We start from the raw sequence: 12,468 nt of genomic DNA, 5'->3' as shown, positions 1-12,468 counted from the left end.
CTCCGAATATAGTATGCCGGATGAGCCGACGCAGCCTGCACGGGAGATGAAGCGGTCGCTGACGGGTCACAGTCTCTCCCACTCGGTAGACGCACACTCCGTACAGACACTTCCCTCGAAGCTGAGATAATGTCCCTATTATTTTCAGCATCATCAATGCAGAACTCTGTTCTGTTTTATGATTCCGAAAATGCCATACTAAATTTCGCACGAGGGGCATGTATTCTTTTTATAATACAGGACTCACCCGTTGCAACCCCACCTCGTCGCGTGGAACTAATTTGGGGGGCCGGGCACTTCAGGAATCCTGGAAACCGAGGCCACCAACTTCCAACTTCTTAGTCTGAGGTTTCTTAAAACGAGATCTGGCGGCCTTCGACCCGGGATTTGCGAAATAGCGCACGCGCACTTTAACGAGCTGACACAGGCCTCCGCTTCCCACCTCCGCTCAAGTGCCTTAGGTGCCAATTGCAAACATACACTCAACATAGTGAACAAGGTGTTGCTCTGGCTAATAAGCCTGTCCTATTTCTGCAACGCAACATGGGCATTAATGATAAAGCAGTCTTGAAAAACATTGGATGGTCTCTTAGATATCTTTTAGGAGGAGAAAGGCGAAAGCCTGCCCTTCCTTTCCTATCATTTGCATTTCATCGCTGTGGCCATTACAAGTCGTTGTTTATCATACTAATGGTCCGTAGTTACGCTGATTCATGTCTAGTCATCGTAGTCATTACCACTCATAGCTAAGCATGTTTGCTCATTTCCAGTCAGTTGCAGTTATTGCAAGTCTTCGTTTGACATTTTGGACGCTCCGTAGTCATCTGAGTCATGCCTAGTCATTGCCACTTATAGCTAAGCATATATACTGGTCGTTCCGCTGTCATGCTGAGCCATGCTCAGCGATGCCTAGCCATTGTAGTCATTACTACTGATAGCTAAGCATGTTTGCTCATTTCCAGTCAGTTACGGCTATTACAAGTCGTTGTCTGACATACTGGTCGTACCGTAGCCTTGCTGAGTCTTCCTAGCCGTTGTAGTCCTTACCACTCACAGCTAAAAGCATGTTTGCTCATTTCCAGTCAGTTGCAATCATTGCAAGTCGTCGTTTGACATTTTGGACGTTCCGTAGTCATGCTGAGTCATGCCTAGTCATTTCCACTCATAGCTAAGCATATTAACTCATTTTGAGTTATTTGCGGCCATTACAAGTCGTCGTTTGACATACTGGTCGTTTCGTTGTCATGGTGAGTCATGCTCAGCGATGCCAGCCGTTGTAGTCATTACCACTCATAGCTAAGCACGTTTACTCATTTCCACACGTTTACTCATTTCCAGTCAGTTGTAGCCATTACAAGTCGTCGTTTGACATATTGGCCGTTACGTAGTTATGCTGAGTACGTCATGCCTAGTCATTGTAGTCATTACCACTCATAGCTAAGCATGTTTACTCGTTTCCAGTCAGTTGCGTCATTACAAATAGTCGTTTGACATATTGGTCGTTTCGTAATCATTTTAGTCATTATTTTATTACTCATCATTACTCATTAGCTGTACAGACATCTATCGTGTAACATTTACCTATTACAGTAATATGCGTTGTGGGGCTAGTTGGTTCATACTCAGATAGGTTTTCTGCGCACAAAAAGACGACACAAAAAGACAAGGGAGACAGGACAGAGCGCATCTGTCCTGTCTCCCTTGTCTTTTTGTGTCGTCTTTTTGTGCGCATAAAACCTATCGATTACTTATTACCAATCACCAATTGATTATTATTTTTTTCCCTAATACATTAGTTATCAGTAAGTGATACATCAGCTCACAGATCCAGTGCGCAAGCTCCCATGCGCAGATCCGACGCACAGATCCCGCGCACAGCTCTCGCGCATGGAATTTCGTTCCTTGAGCCTAGAAAAGATTTCGCCTTAAAATGCGTAAGATAAGAGATGGAGAGGCCAGGGTGCAATCATGTGGAATATACCAGAGAGATCGCACGTCGAGCCACCTTACCGAACCACGAGGCCGTAGTGGCGGACCCAAACGACGTCTCTTCCAGCCAGTGGTGAGAGGAGCCTTCTTCGTCAGGCAGTTTTCGTAAATAATGTTTGGCCAGAAAACTGCCTCCATGGCTCGTCCTATATTCCCTTCAGCAGGCCGTGACATTGGCTTCGCAATGCAGCCCGATTGGTGGTGTTGTGGTTAAAACATGACTGGCGAGAGAATCACACCATAATGCGGATATTCAGCGTTTAATTGGCTGCAGGGGAATTGAGGAAACAGAAAATTTTGCGGTCGGATACTGCAGGGGTCAAACGATGGCTTTCAGTGCAGCTCTTTTACGAAAAAAAAACAAAAAAACATTGGGATCACTCTGTTCCTGAAGTTCCTGAGAGAGGCTTAATTTAGCGGACGCCATTTATGCACTGCCAGGATTTCTATTATGTGGAAGCCTTTAATAGCTCATGACTCATCAGCGTGTACGTCCATGCGTGCGTCAGCGAGAAGTTTCACACTGACTAATGTCACCCTTGGTGGCTTCACGACCAGTGGTGACGTCATAACCGAATGCTACGTCATCATGACGTCACACCCCATCATGGCATCAGTCTGGTCATGACCGATGACATCAGGCTATTCACACTATACGAAGTTGACGAGCTAATCCAGCCGGGCGTCCGATCCCGGCGTCCGTGCTGCGACTTTCATTTGGCGTTTCCTTACACGCCGTTCCACACAGCATGCAGAAGCAGACGCAGTACAGCAGGCATCAGCGACGTTTAATATACCCTCTCTTACCTCTAGCCCCGCCGGGGTGGTGCAGTGGTAAGACGCCCGATACTGTGCCGGAGTACCCGGGTTCGAACCCGACCTCGGCGGCTGCGTTTCGATGGAGGCGAAACGAAGAGGGCCCCGCCGGGGTGGTGCAGTGGTAAGACGCCCGACTACTGTGCCGGAGTTCCCGGGATCGAATCCCGGCCTCGGCGGCTGCGTTTCGATGGAGGCGAAACGAAGTGGCGTCCGTGTGCTGTGCGATGTCAGCGCACGTTGAAGATCCCCAGGTGGTCGAAATTACTCCGTAGCCCTCCACTATGGCCCCCCTTTCTCTCTACCCACTTTTACTCCTACCTTCATCCCTTCCCTTACGGCGCGGTTCAGGTGCCCACAGAGCAAGTGTGACAATACTACGCCTTTCCCTTCCTATGAACCAACCAACCAACGAAGAGGCGTCCGTGTGCTGTGCGATGTCAGTGCACGTTAAAGATCCCCAGGTGGTCGAAATTACTCCGCAGCCCTGCACTATGACTCCTCTTCCTCTCTTTCTACTTTCTACTTTCGCTTCCACCTTCCTCCCTTCCCTTACGGCGCGGTTGAGGTATCCACAGAAAACAAGTGAGACAGTTACCACGCCTTTCCCTTCCTACAAATAAATCAGTTTTTTTTTCTATCTTACCTCTACTCCGTGCCTCTACCTTAGCTGCAAGGAAAGGCGGAGGAGGGTGGCTGATCCTGGCCCTGCTGGGGCTGTGACAGGTAGGTCACAACCGCTTGCGGCGGGGGCTAGCCTGCCACCGAATTTTTATCAGTTGTAGGCCGTCATTGCACCCGCCACCGCTTCGGTGGTGGACGACGGCTGTTGCGGCGCGCGTCTTTCTCTCCCTCTTCTTTTAGAGCGCAGCTCTTTGGCACCCGTTCCTGGCCCTGCCGGGGTGGTGCAGTGGTAAGACGCCCGACTACTGTGCCGGAGTACCCGGGCTCGAACCCGACCTCGGCGGCTGCGTTTCGATGGAGGCGAAACGAAGAGGCGTCCGTGTGCTGTGCGATGTCAGCGCACGTTAAAGATCCCCAGGTGGTCGAAATTACTAGGTAGCCATCCACTATGGCTCCTCTTTCTCTCTTTCCACTTTCACTCCCATCTTCCTCCCTTCCCTCACGGCGCGGTTGCGGTGTCCACAGAAAACAAGTGAGACAGTTACCGTGCCTTTCCTTTCCTATAAATAAATCAGCGGAAGAGGCACCCGTTCCTGGTTGTCACGTCGGCGTCGTCGGCCTCGTAACCAGTTCCTCCTCCCCTCTCAGCCCCCCAGTTCGAGCCGGCGCTTCGGCAACCGGAGCCTCGCAGGAAGAGGGGGGCTATAGCCTGCCACCGAATCTTTATCTGTTGTAGGCCGTCATTGCACCCGCCACCGCTTAGGTGGTGGACGACGGCTGTTGCGGCGCGCGTATTTCTCTCCCTCTTCTTTTTCTTTCTTCTCTACTTTCTCTCCTGTCCGCACGTGGCAGCGGAGGTGGCTCAGCTACAGTGTCAGTAGCAGGCCCGTGCATTTTCTTTTCCTTCTTCCTACAGCCACAACAACGAAGCGCAAGTGGAGAGGTCCTGGTAGTAGTGTTCGTTTGAAGGTAGTATTCACTCTATCTCTAGAGTATCGTAATTGCTTCATAAAGTCTACTCAGGGCTGCAATGATAACAGCTGTGTTCATTAATACAAAGGCTTTCAGAATTTTTGAAATAGGTTTCCTGAAGTGAATAATTTTATGGTACGCTCATGCAACTAAATATCATACTTTAAAAGTACCCTCGTTTAGCAGAATAAGATGCAGGTATCTTTACTAAAGTGTTTGGATTGAGGTGTGCGTTTCTAAATTGCACTCTTCGGTGTTTTTGTTTGCAAGGTTATTGTACTCTGTCTATATTCTCATTTAGCATTGTTGTTTAATATTGTATTGTCTTCACGACTAGCTAAATTTCTTCCGAGGTGTAGTGAATTTTGATTCATTTCCTCGACATGGGCCCCCTGTTCTTAATCGAGTACGTTTTCAATTTTGGTCATTTTTTAGGGAAAGCAATACTGCTAGCACATCGAGCCTTTGGCGTGTCGTGGCGCCTCCATACATGACCTTTCACGTGACCGTGTGACGTCACACCAGACCGAGAGACGGGGCCCCAGCTTGCGCCATCGGATGGTGGCGGTGAGTCCTTACAGAAGCCGCAGCGGTGACGTCACGCCATTTTCACGTGACCGTGTGACGTCATGCCAGACCGAGATACAGGGCCCCAGCTCGCGCCATCGGATGGTGGCGGCGAGTCCATACACGGCGCTGTCGCAGCCGAGAGAGGGCGCTCGCTGTTTGTGACGTCACTGCTTTGTGACGTCACTGCTGATAGCTACTGCTACCACCCCGTTTCAAAGGGGACGCTCCTATATTCCATTCATCCATCGTCACGCTAGGAGGATAAATGGGGCTGTGGCTCGGCTTCTCGCAGTAGTCGGGGCGCAGCCTTACGGTATGTCGGATGATGCGTATAAGGTGTATAAGGCCCATTTAAATGGGCAAACAAGAAGTGGGTTAAGCTACTAAAAGCAACCAACAGCAGCATCCGTGCTTTCGCATTACTCAAATGTAGATTCTGCAGTGCTCTAATTTTTTTTCATCACACGTGTCAATGTATATTGTCTAAAAACTTCTAGACATGTTTGTTTCCACCCTTGTTGTTAGTTGCAGGCTTGTTCAGTTTATGACGAAGTTGTCGCGCAGTTGTAATGGTGAGTTTTGGCGACGTGCCGTATGGCCAGTACTCGCTCTATACGTCGTGAACTTAGGTAGAAAGCTTTACTACAGGCTATACCGGCACCGGAAATGTCCTCAAAATGTGTCGTCGGATGCAATGTCACCATTCATGACCCGAATAGTGTGAAGTATAGTGAGTAATCATTACAATACAGTCATGGTTGATTGTGACATTAACATTCATTGAGTTTGTCACGTGACTGTGAGAGTACTACCTCGTTACAGTCAAGTTGCATGTATGAGAACATCGAGACATCTTAAAAGCCAAGCGACAGGAGCGACGCCGTGCCGCCGATCCCGCACTCGCAGGAGCACTGCAACGCATAGCTACTTGAGATTTCTCTGACAAGGCTGCGCTGCCGTATCCCACTTCTAAAATTCTTTCACAGGTCTGGTTTGGCACTCTCTAGCTTGCGCATTTTGCGATGAACATGAATGATTACATCATTTTTTTATCGTTTTGCCGCCGCACTACATTGAGAAGACGGTTGATGGAAAAGCCATTGGAAACAGCTTGACTTCAGTTTAAGTAGCCCGATATTATCATTTGGCACCAGCATCCTTGGCCACAGTCACCGTCATGCCATTTACCGTCATGCAAAACTTTTTACTGGAATCAAATAGTTTGCCTTGGTACATTTTTGTAAGATCGCTTGTTCTAAAAATCCCAGAGTCAATGTCCCGTTCGCGTTATGACTTTTAATTTCGTTCATTTCACCTTTTCGTTTCTTTTCCTCTACCCCTCCAATAATTTTCTTTTTAGACATGTAAGTATACATCAAAAACTTTCTCTGCTGCCAATTCTTGACCGATCCCCCTGTGTGGTTATGTGCCATATGTTCTTTGGTAAATAACAACACGCGCCAAGGAAAGAAAATTTTCACTTTGTGGCACGAGCCCTGGTAATGCTAGCAGAAGCTATAAAAAAGAGGTGCGCGTGACGTACCACGTGCAGCAGCAACGCTTTCGAATTTCTCCCCTGCAGATTCTACAATGCTCTCGGAAGTTTTTAGTTACTTGTCAGATGAACTCTTTTGAAGAGAAAGCTTCAAAAGAGTTCGTCAAAAGAGCTTCAAAAGAGTACGCCACCTCGGGCCAAGGTCCGCGGGGGCCAGCATTTGACCTTTAAGGAGCCAGAGGACAAATACTCTATCTTTAGTGCGTGTACGTTGTTCCACGCGGATCTCATAGCAAAAAGAATACATTACCGAGTTTCCGAGGTTAGTTTACAAACCCTCAGGGAACATGATGCGAACGATTCTGTCTAATGGCATATTCCTTTTGTGGTTCTATCTCGCTCTTGACTCAAAAACATGGATGAGCTGAGAAAATTCTGCGCCTCTGCCACAGCAGCAGCCCAGCTTGGAAACAAGGGCGAGGTGGCCAGATTGACCTTTGCAGCCATCCAGACGTGCAGGCAGCCGATACATGTCGTAGCTTTCTCTTTATTGATGGACTCTGTATATTCTTCCATGTAGATGCAGTGCTGCCGAAAACTAAAAAAGAAGAAATTGTGTGCAACCAGCTGATCTGATAAACTGTTGCCTTTTTGAACAGCCCGTGATGTCGGATATGGTCAAGTTCCGCGCTACCCATCGACTCTGAAACGACGAACTACAACTACGAGCGCACCACGAATCCCTGATGCGGAAGATGCTTTAGCCATATTAGTGCTTGAAGGCAAAATTTCTACAAGGGCTGATTTGAAGCCAGATAAAGATACTCTGAAGTTCGAAGGAAAAGCCGTTTAGAGTACGGTTGTGTCAACAAGGCAGCAGTAGTAAAATACACCACTTTTGAAGACCATCAGCCCATCAGGCATCGCGAAAACTGCAAAACATGACTGCTCATTTTCAGTGACTGAGCTATCAGTGCATACTTTCAGGTTGTACCCATACGTGCTCGAGCACCAGAGATCTTACTCCCGCTGCCTCTACTTGGTTTCAGTACCATTCATCTCGCATTCTTCTCGTTAAGATAATGATCCCGAGTGCCCAGATAGCTTCCAACACCCACCTTGGCTATAAATGCATTGCGCTGATCCTGAATAAAATTATTGTCAACTGAAGCAGCATCCAATCGTGACATGCATGTCGTTATGAGACTTAGTAATCGCGTAAGGAGAAAAGAAGGCATTAGAATCTGGTAAACATGGCAGCTGATATCAGTCTCTGAAATTGAAGCAGTGAAGGAGTCGGAATGACATCCGTCACATCGGCGGGATCTGTGCTTCAAGCGCCTAGAAACAGACGTTTCTGACTGAACGGGTCATCGGCAAGGGACGTGCCGCAGGAGGCCTTCCGTTGTGACGTACAGCGCTGCAAACACTTTCTCCGTCTTGTGCCGCACCCGCTCGTCGGCGCTTGGGTGCCGTAGCCACCCGCTGGCCGACGACAGACCGTTTGTTTGGAAAAGAGCAGCACGGCTACCAACCCGGAAACTGGATTTTCGCCGGGCATAGGGGAAAAATGTATCATAACTCTTCTACTCGTTTATTTCTTGCTTTTTATTTCCGTTTGCTTTCGCAAGTGATTTCTGTCTCTTTCTTTTTGCCACCGCCGCTTGGGGAGAGCAAAACAGCCGTTCCTCACGACGCGGGGAATTGGCAATACGTTTAAACCTCTGCAACAATCCAATATGGACTCACAAGTCCGCCAATATAGTGGCTATGCTGTGCTCCGTAGCATGCTGCAGACAAACCTGTAATTTTTCATCGCACTGCACGACAAACGTGCGTGGTGATTTCCGGCGGTTTAACCGCTTCAGCTTTGTAACGGTCCCAGTGCGTTTACTGAATGACAGAGCTCTTGATCTGTAAAAAATCCTCTTTCATCATCTTTATTTTTCACTGTGAGGTACATGTACATGAATTATTAGTATTACAGAAGGAGGTCCCGAAGTATAAACTGTCCGGGGGACCGTTAAATTTACATGGAAAGTAAAATTTTGGATCTGCTGAAGAAATTTCTAAAATTTTCTTTGACAGGTCACAAATCTCATAACGTCCGGTCCAAGAGAGTTCCAAGAGAGTTGCAGTTCCCGGCCACATATTTTCCTGCGCTGTCAAGCCGCAACCAAATATCGTGCTCAGTTTTCTCTTTCAGTTCGCTACAGCGGTTCATTACAAAGCCAGTTAAGGAAGCCGAGAGGGGACATTCCTCAATCACTAGAGACAGTTCAGAGATATCGAGGTTAATTTTTTGGCCATCACTTGAACACTCCAAAACACCGAAAACCTACTAATCACGCATTCACCCAGAAGGACGTGAGCGACGGTGCGTGAATTAACTGCGCTTGATCATATATGGTTCGTTCTTAACGCAGCTGAACGAGGCTTTACTTCTCATCACTGTCCTCTCTCTTCCTCTCTTCGTACCTCACTTTCCCATTCTGTACAGACATGGCGTAACGATATTGAGAAAAAAAGATCTCGTTCCTCTCGCTTTTTATCACCATGAAATCCGAGCGCGAACAGCTAACCTGAACGGTTCTTCCACTTCTCTCCTTCCAATATTTTCGTGAGGAGCCGTCATAGACTGCAATTCTATATACAGGCGCTGAAATCTCTGTTATAAGATCGAGTACGACTTGGCAAAGAAAATAAATCTACTATAAAGCTCCGCCCACATTTATGACTGCGAAACACCTCCACGACAAAAAAAAAAATAAAGTAAAAGAAATATCCCATTGTAATTACTCTTCTCGTTCATACATAAGGAATTAATCACCAAACGAAATTATAAACTCCACAATTTCGATGTGACAGGGTCGTCCACTTCTAGCTATAACACGGTCACTGCATACTTTCAAAGCATCATTGTGTCCGATCCGGCCAGGCAATAAAGAGTGACAAACAATGCGAAGCACCACCTCCGTGTTCCACTGCAACTTTATATAACTTTGCTTCGATATGCGCCTGCGTAGAACGCAATGTTTCTTTTAAAGCAGTGACAGTGTTACAGCTAGAAGTGGACGACCCTGTACGTACGGTATGGTCGACTGATAAAGGGAACGTGAGGCCGCGTTGCTGCCGGGCTTTACGAAGCATTCATAACGGCAAACGATAGTACAAGGTGCTTGCGCATAAAGCACGGATGATTGTACTTCCCGGGAATTCACTTGGTGCCGTCCATTCTTGCCACTGGTCGGCGGCAACGCTTTGCAAAGTGTTTAGGCCACGCAATCTCATATTCCCTTTAACACTGGACCGTACTGAACATGCCCTGTTTAACTCAGATATTAAAATGTAATTTTATTTACTGCTGTGATTAGTTAGTGGAGTAGCAAGAACCCCCACAGGCCATGGCCCTACAGTATTCTTTGTTTTGTCTGAAAATTTGTAACATCAGGTTTCGACAGTTATAGCAAGAGGCGAGAACTCGTCCTCACCTCGGCTCGAGCTTGAAGCATTCGTGTCGGGAGCAGTTCGAGGTTCGTACTTTCACCATAGTTGTGAAAGCTCGTCGGCAGGGCTTGGAAATGCGTACCGTTTCCGATCTCTGATAAGGGCATACGTTGGGCCTGTGGTGCAAAGAATGAATAACAGCCATGATTACTCACCGACTTAAGAAGCGCTATACAAGATTTGAAGGCAATCGTTTCTATAATATGTCGCACGAATTGTACAGATTCCTTCACACTTATTACTAATTAATGCTTTTCTAAGCACTCCTGCATGACCTGCTGTACAAATAGACACTTGGGACTAAAACCTAATTCACACCCCATGCCTGTGGACTGTTTCATGTACACTGCGAGGGGAATTTCTGTTGCGCAGGGATGACTTGTAGCAAGCTATTCCCAGTAATACGTACACTTCCACGTTGTGGTGTTGTGGTAGTCCGGTAGCCAGGAAGGCGCCGAGAGGCTTGAAAAACAAACCCTTTGTTTTTAGCTTTCTGCTAAATGTTAGCGTTATGTCCGAGACACACTGGGGGTGTAAATTAGATAAGTATACACGTTTTAGTGCAAATAATATTACCGTCAATGATAACAAAATAAATGAAACGAAGTTTACTATAAACATAACTAAGAAATCAACGTAAGTCGAGAAGCATGTGAGGTCGCAGTGATACCTAAAAAAAAGCTACGTCAAGGGGAGAGAAAAATTGGAAGAACAAGATACCTGCATTCTCATAACACCATTTTTGTTCATTTGGAAGAAATGTTTTATAAAAAGCGCCCTTATGCCTTCCTCTTAAAATAAAGGTCACATAGACATGTTTAAGTTGTCCAGCACAACAACAGGCACGTTTTATTTGTCCTAATAAATGACCTGCGCGCTCCATTGAGAACGCACGTTTATGCTCCGTGTCATATTCTAGCGTCATCTCGAGTAAAGCCAGGGTTTTTTCAATATAGGATTCTACAGCGCGTTTATCTGTATCTCCCTGTCTCTTCCATGTTGCCTTTTCGTTTAGCCTAGCGGCAGTTTTTGGATGTTCTTCTCAACAAACCTTTTCAGGAAGAAGTATCGGACAGGCATGATTAGAGGAATCCAAGTCGCATTTGGGAAACCGAGCTTCAAGACTGCCCAGAACACTTGTCCGTCTCATGCATGAAATTACTTCATCATGAAGTGAGATCACATGACCCATTCTTACTGGTCACCTGGCCCCTTTAAAAATGTCTTTTAGCGAACGGCTTCTGCGATGCAGGAAAAGAACCAAATGGTATCCCCCATTCTCGTTTTCCAGTTAGCGCTGGAACTAATGTAATACTATGCATGAGAACTCCCCTCAAAGTTTTCTTTTTACGTTTACCATATAGAATGCAAAGAAACTCACATGGTCGGTCTAAGTGGAATGTCGTTCTTTCCAAGCACGATACCGATGACGGTGCAAACTTGTAGGTACGGCACTACCACCCACGCCAGACGCATCGCTTCGGTCTGTATTTCGCATATAACAGCACTGCGATGGAGAGTTTACCGGAGATACGGTCACTGCGCCTGCGTACTGCAGGCGAAAAGAAATAACACGGTGCAGCTTTGCACGTCTTTGAAAAAAAGTCAGCTGGACTCTACCCCGCTATATAAAAAGTAAGCTAAATCACATTCGCATAGTAACAAGCTGTTACTTTCATTTTCCATGTATACTGGCCTATACAGCTCACAATTGAATAAACGCGCTCTTGTAACTTATGCACAAGGTAATCATAATGATCCAGTCGTATTCGCTCATGTTCGCTACTATGATTTAGGTCGAATTGAGCGGTTTGGACAATGGCTGTCTGTGCCCGCTGGTGGAGCCGAGCTATGCGCTTCTTTAATGCCTATCACTTCCGCTGAACCTATAATCGGTGTACTTTCACGTTACATCAGTAAAGCTAGAACTGGCTTGTAGCTCCACGCACCAATCCTGTTGGGCGGCACTGACTGATCGCGTTGGCCTCTTACGCTTTGGCGGGGCTAATTGGTCCACGAATCGATCAATCATGAATGAGCTCAAGATAGAAAGAAGCACTGAGTCATGAATCACACCTACGAGACCTCAGCAGCAAAGCCACTTTCCTCAATTGCGGCTAATTTATCTACGATTCGCTCAATGATGACTAAGCTCAAGATAGAAGGGAGCGCTGAGTCATGAGTCACACCTAACCACTTTCCTATCCTAAGGTTTTCTATCCTCGAGGTTAGACCACCAGGCTGTGTATAGTTGTCTCATCAAATGTGTTACTTGCATGCGATGCGTACATGGTGCCGGCACTAGTTAGCTGTTCACCATAAAATAATAAGTCTAGATCTACAGATGTGGTTAAAAACAGAGGAGAGGATAGCTTGCGTGCTAAGACATTAAAGCAGTCAGGGCAGAAGGCTGGGTCGCTTGGTCGTTCACTACACTACGCTTCAGACTGAGGAAAAGACCTAGAAAACAGAAGTCGCTCTAATAAATCAAGGCA

General features: G+C 46.8%; 1 protein-coding gene across 1 annotated transcript in view; it reads right to left on the bottom strand.

Annotated features, from left to right (window-relative positions):
- Positions 1–11,449, bottom strand: part of LOC146196620 (uncharacterized) — a 50,944-nt gene extending 39,495 nt beyond the window's left edge. The window contains exons 1-2 of the mRNA XM_084598388.1: positions 11,355–11,449; positions 9,958–10,089 (exon numbers count right to left, since the gene is read on the bottom strand). Coding sequence (XP_084454514.1) covers positions 9,958–10,089; positions 11,355–11,449 — 227 coding nt within the window. The remainder of the gene's footprint in view (positions 1–9,957; positions 10,090–11,354) is intronic.
- Between the last annotated feature and the right edge of the window lie 1,019 nt (positions 11,450–12,468).

The sequence above is a fragment of the Amblyomma maculatum genome, chromosome 3, assembly GCF_055883805.1.
Source record: "Amblyomma maculatum isolate TAMU_Amacu chromosome 3, ASM5588380v1, whole genome shotgun sequence".
In the NCBI taxonomy this organism is placed as follows: domain Eukaryota; kingdom Metazoa; phylum Arthropoda; class Arachnida; order Ixodida; family Ixodidae; genus Amblyomma; species Amblyomma maculatum.
The sequence above is the reverse complement of the archived record's forward strand: the minus strand, read 5'-3'. Positions and strand labels throughout refer to the sequence as shown.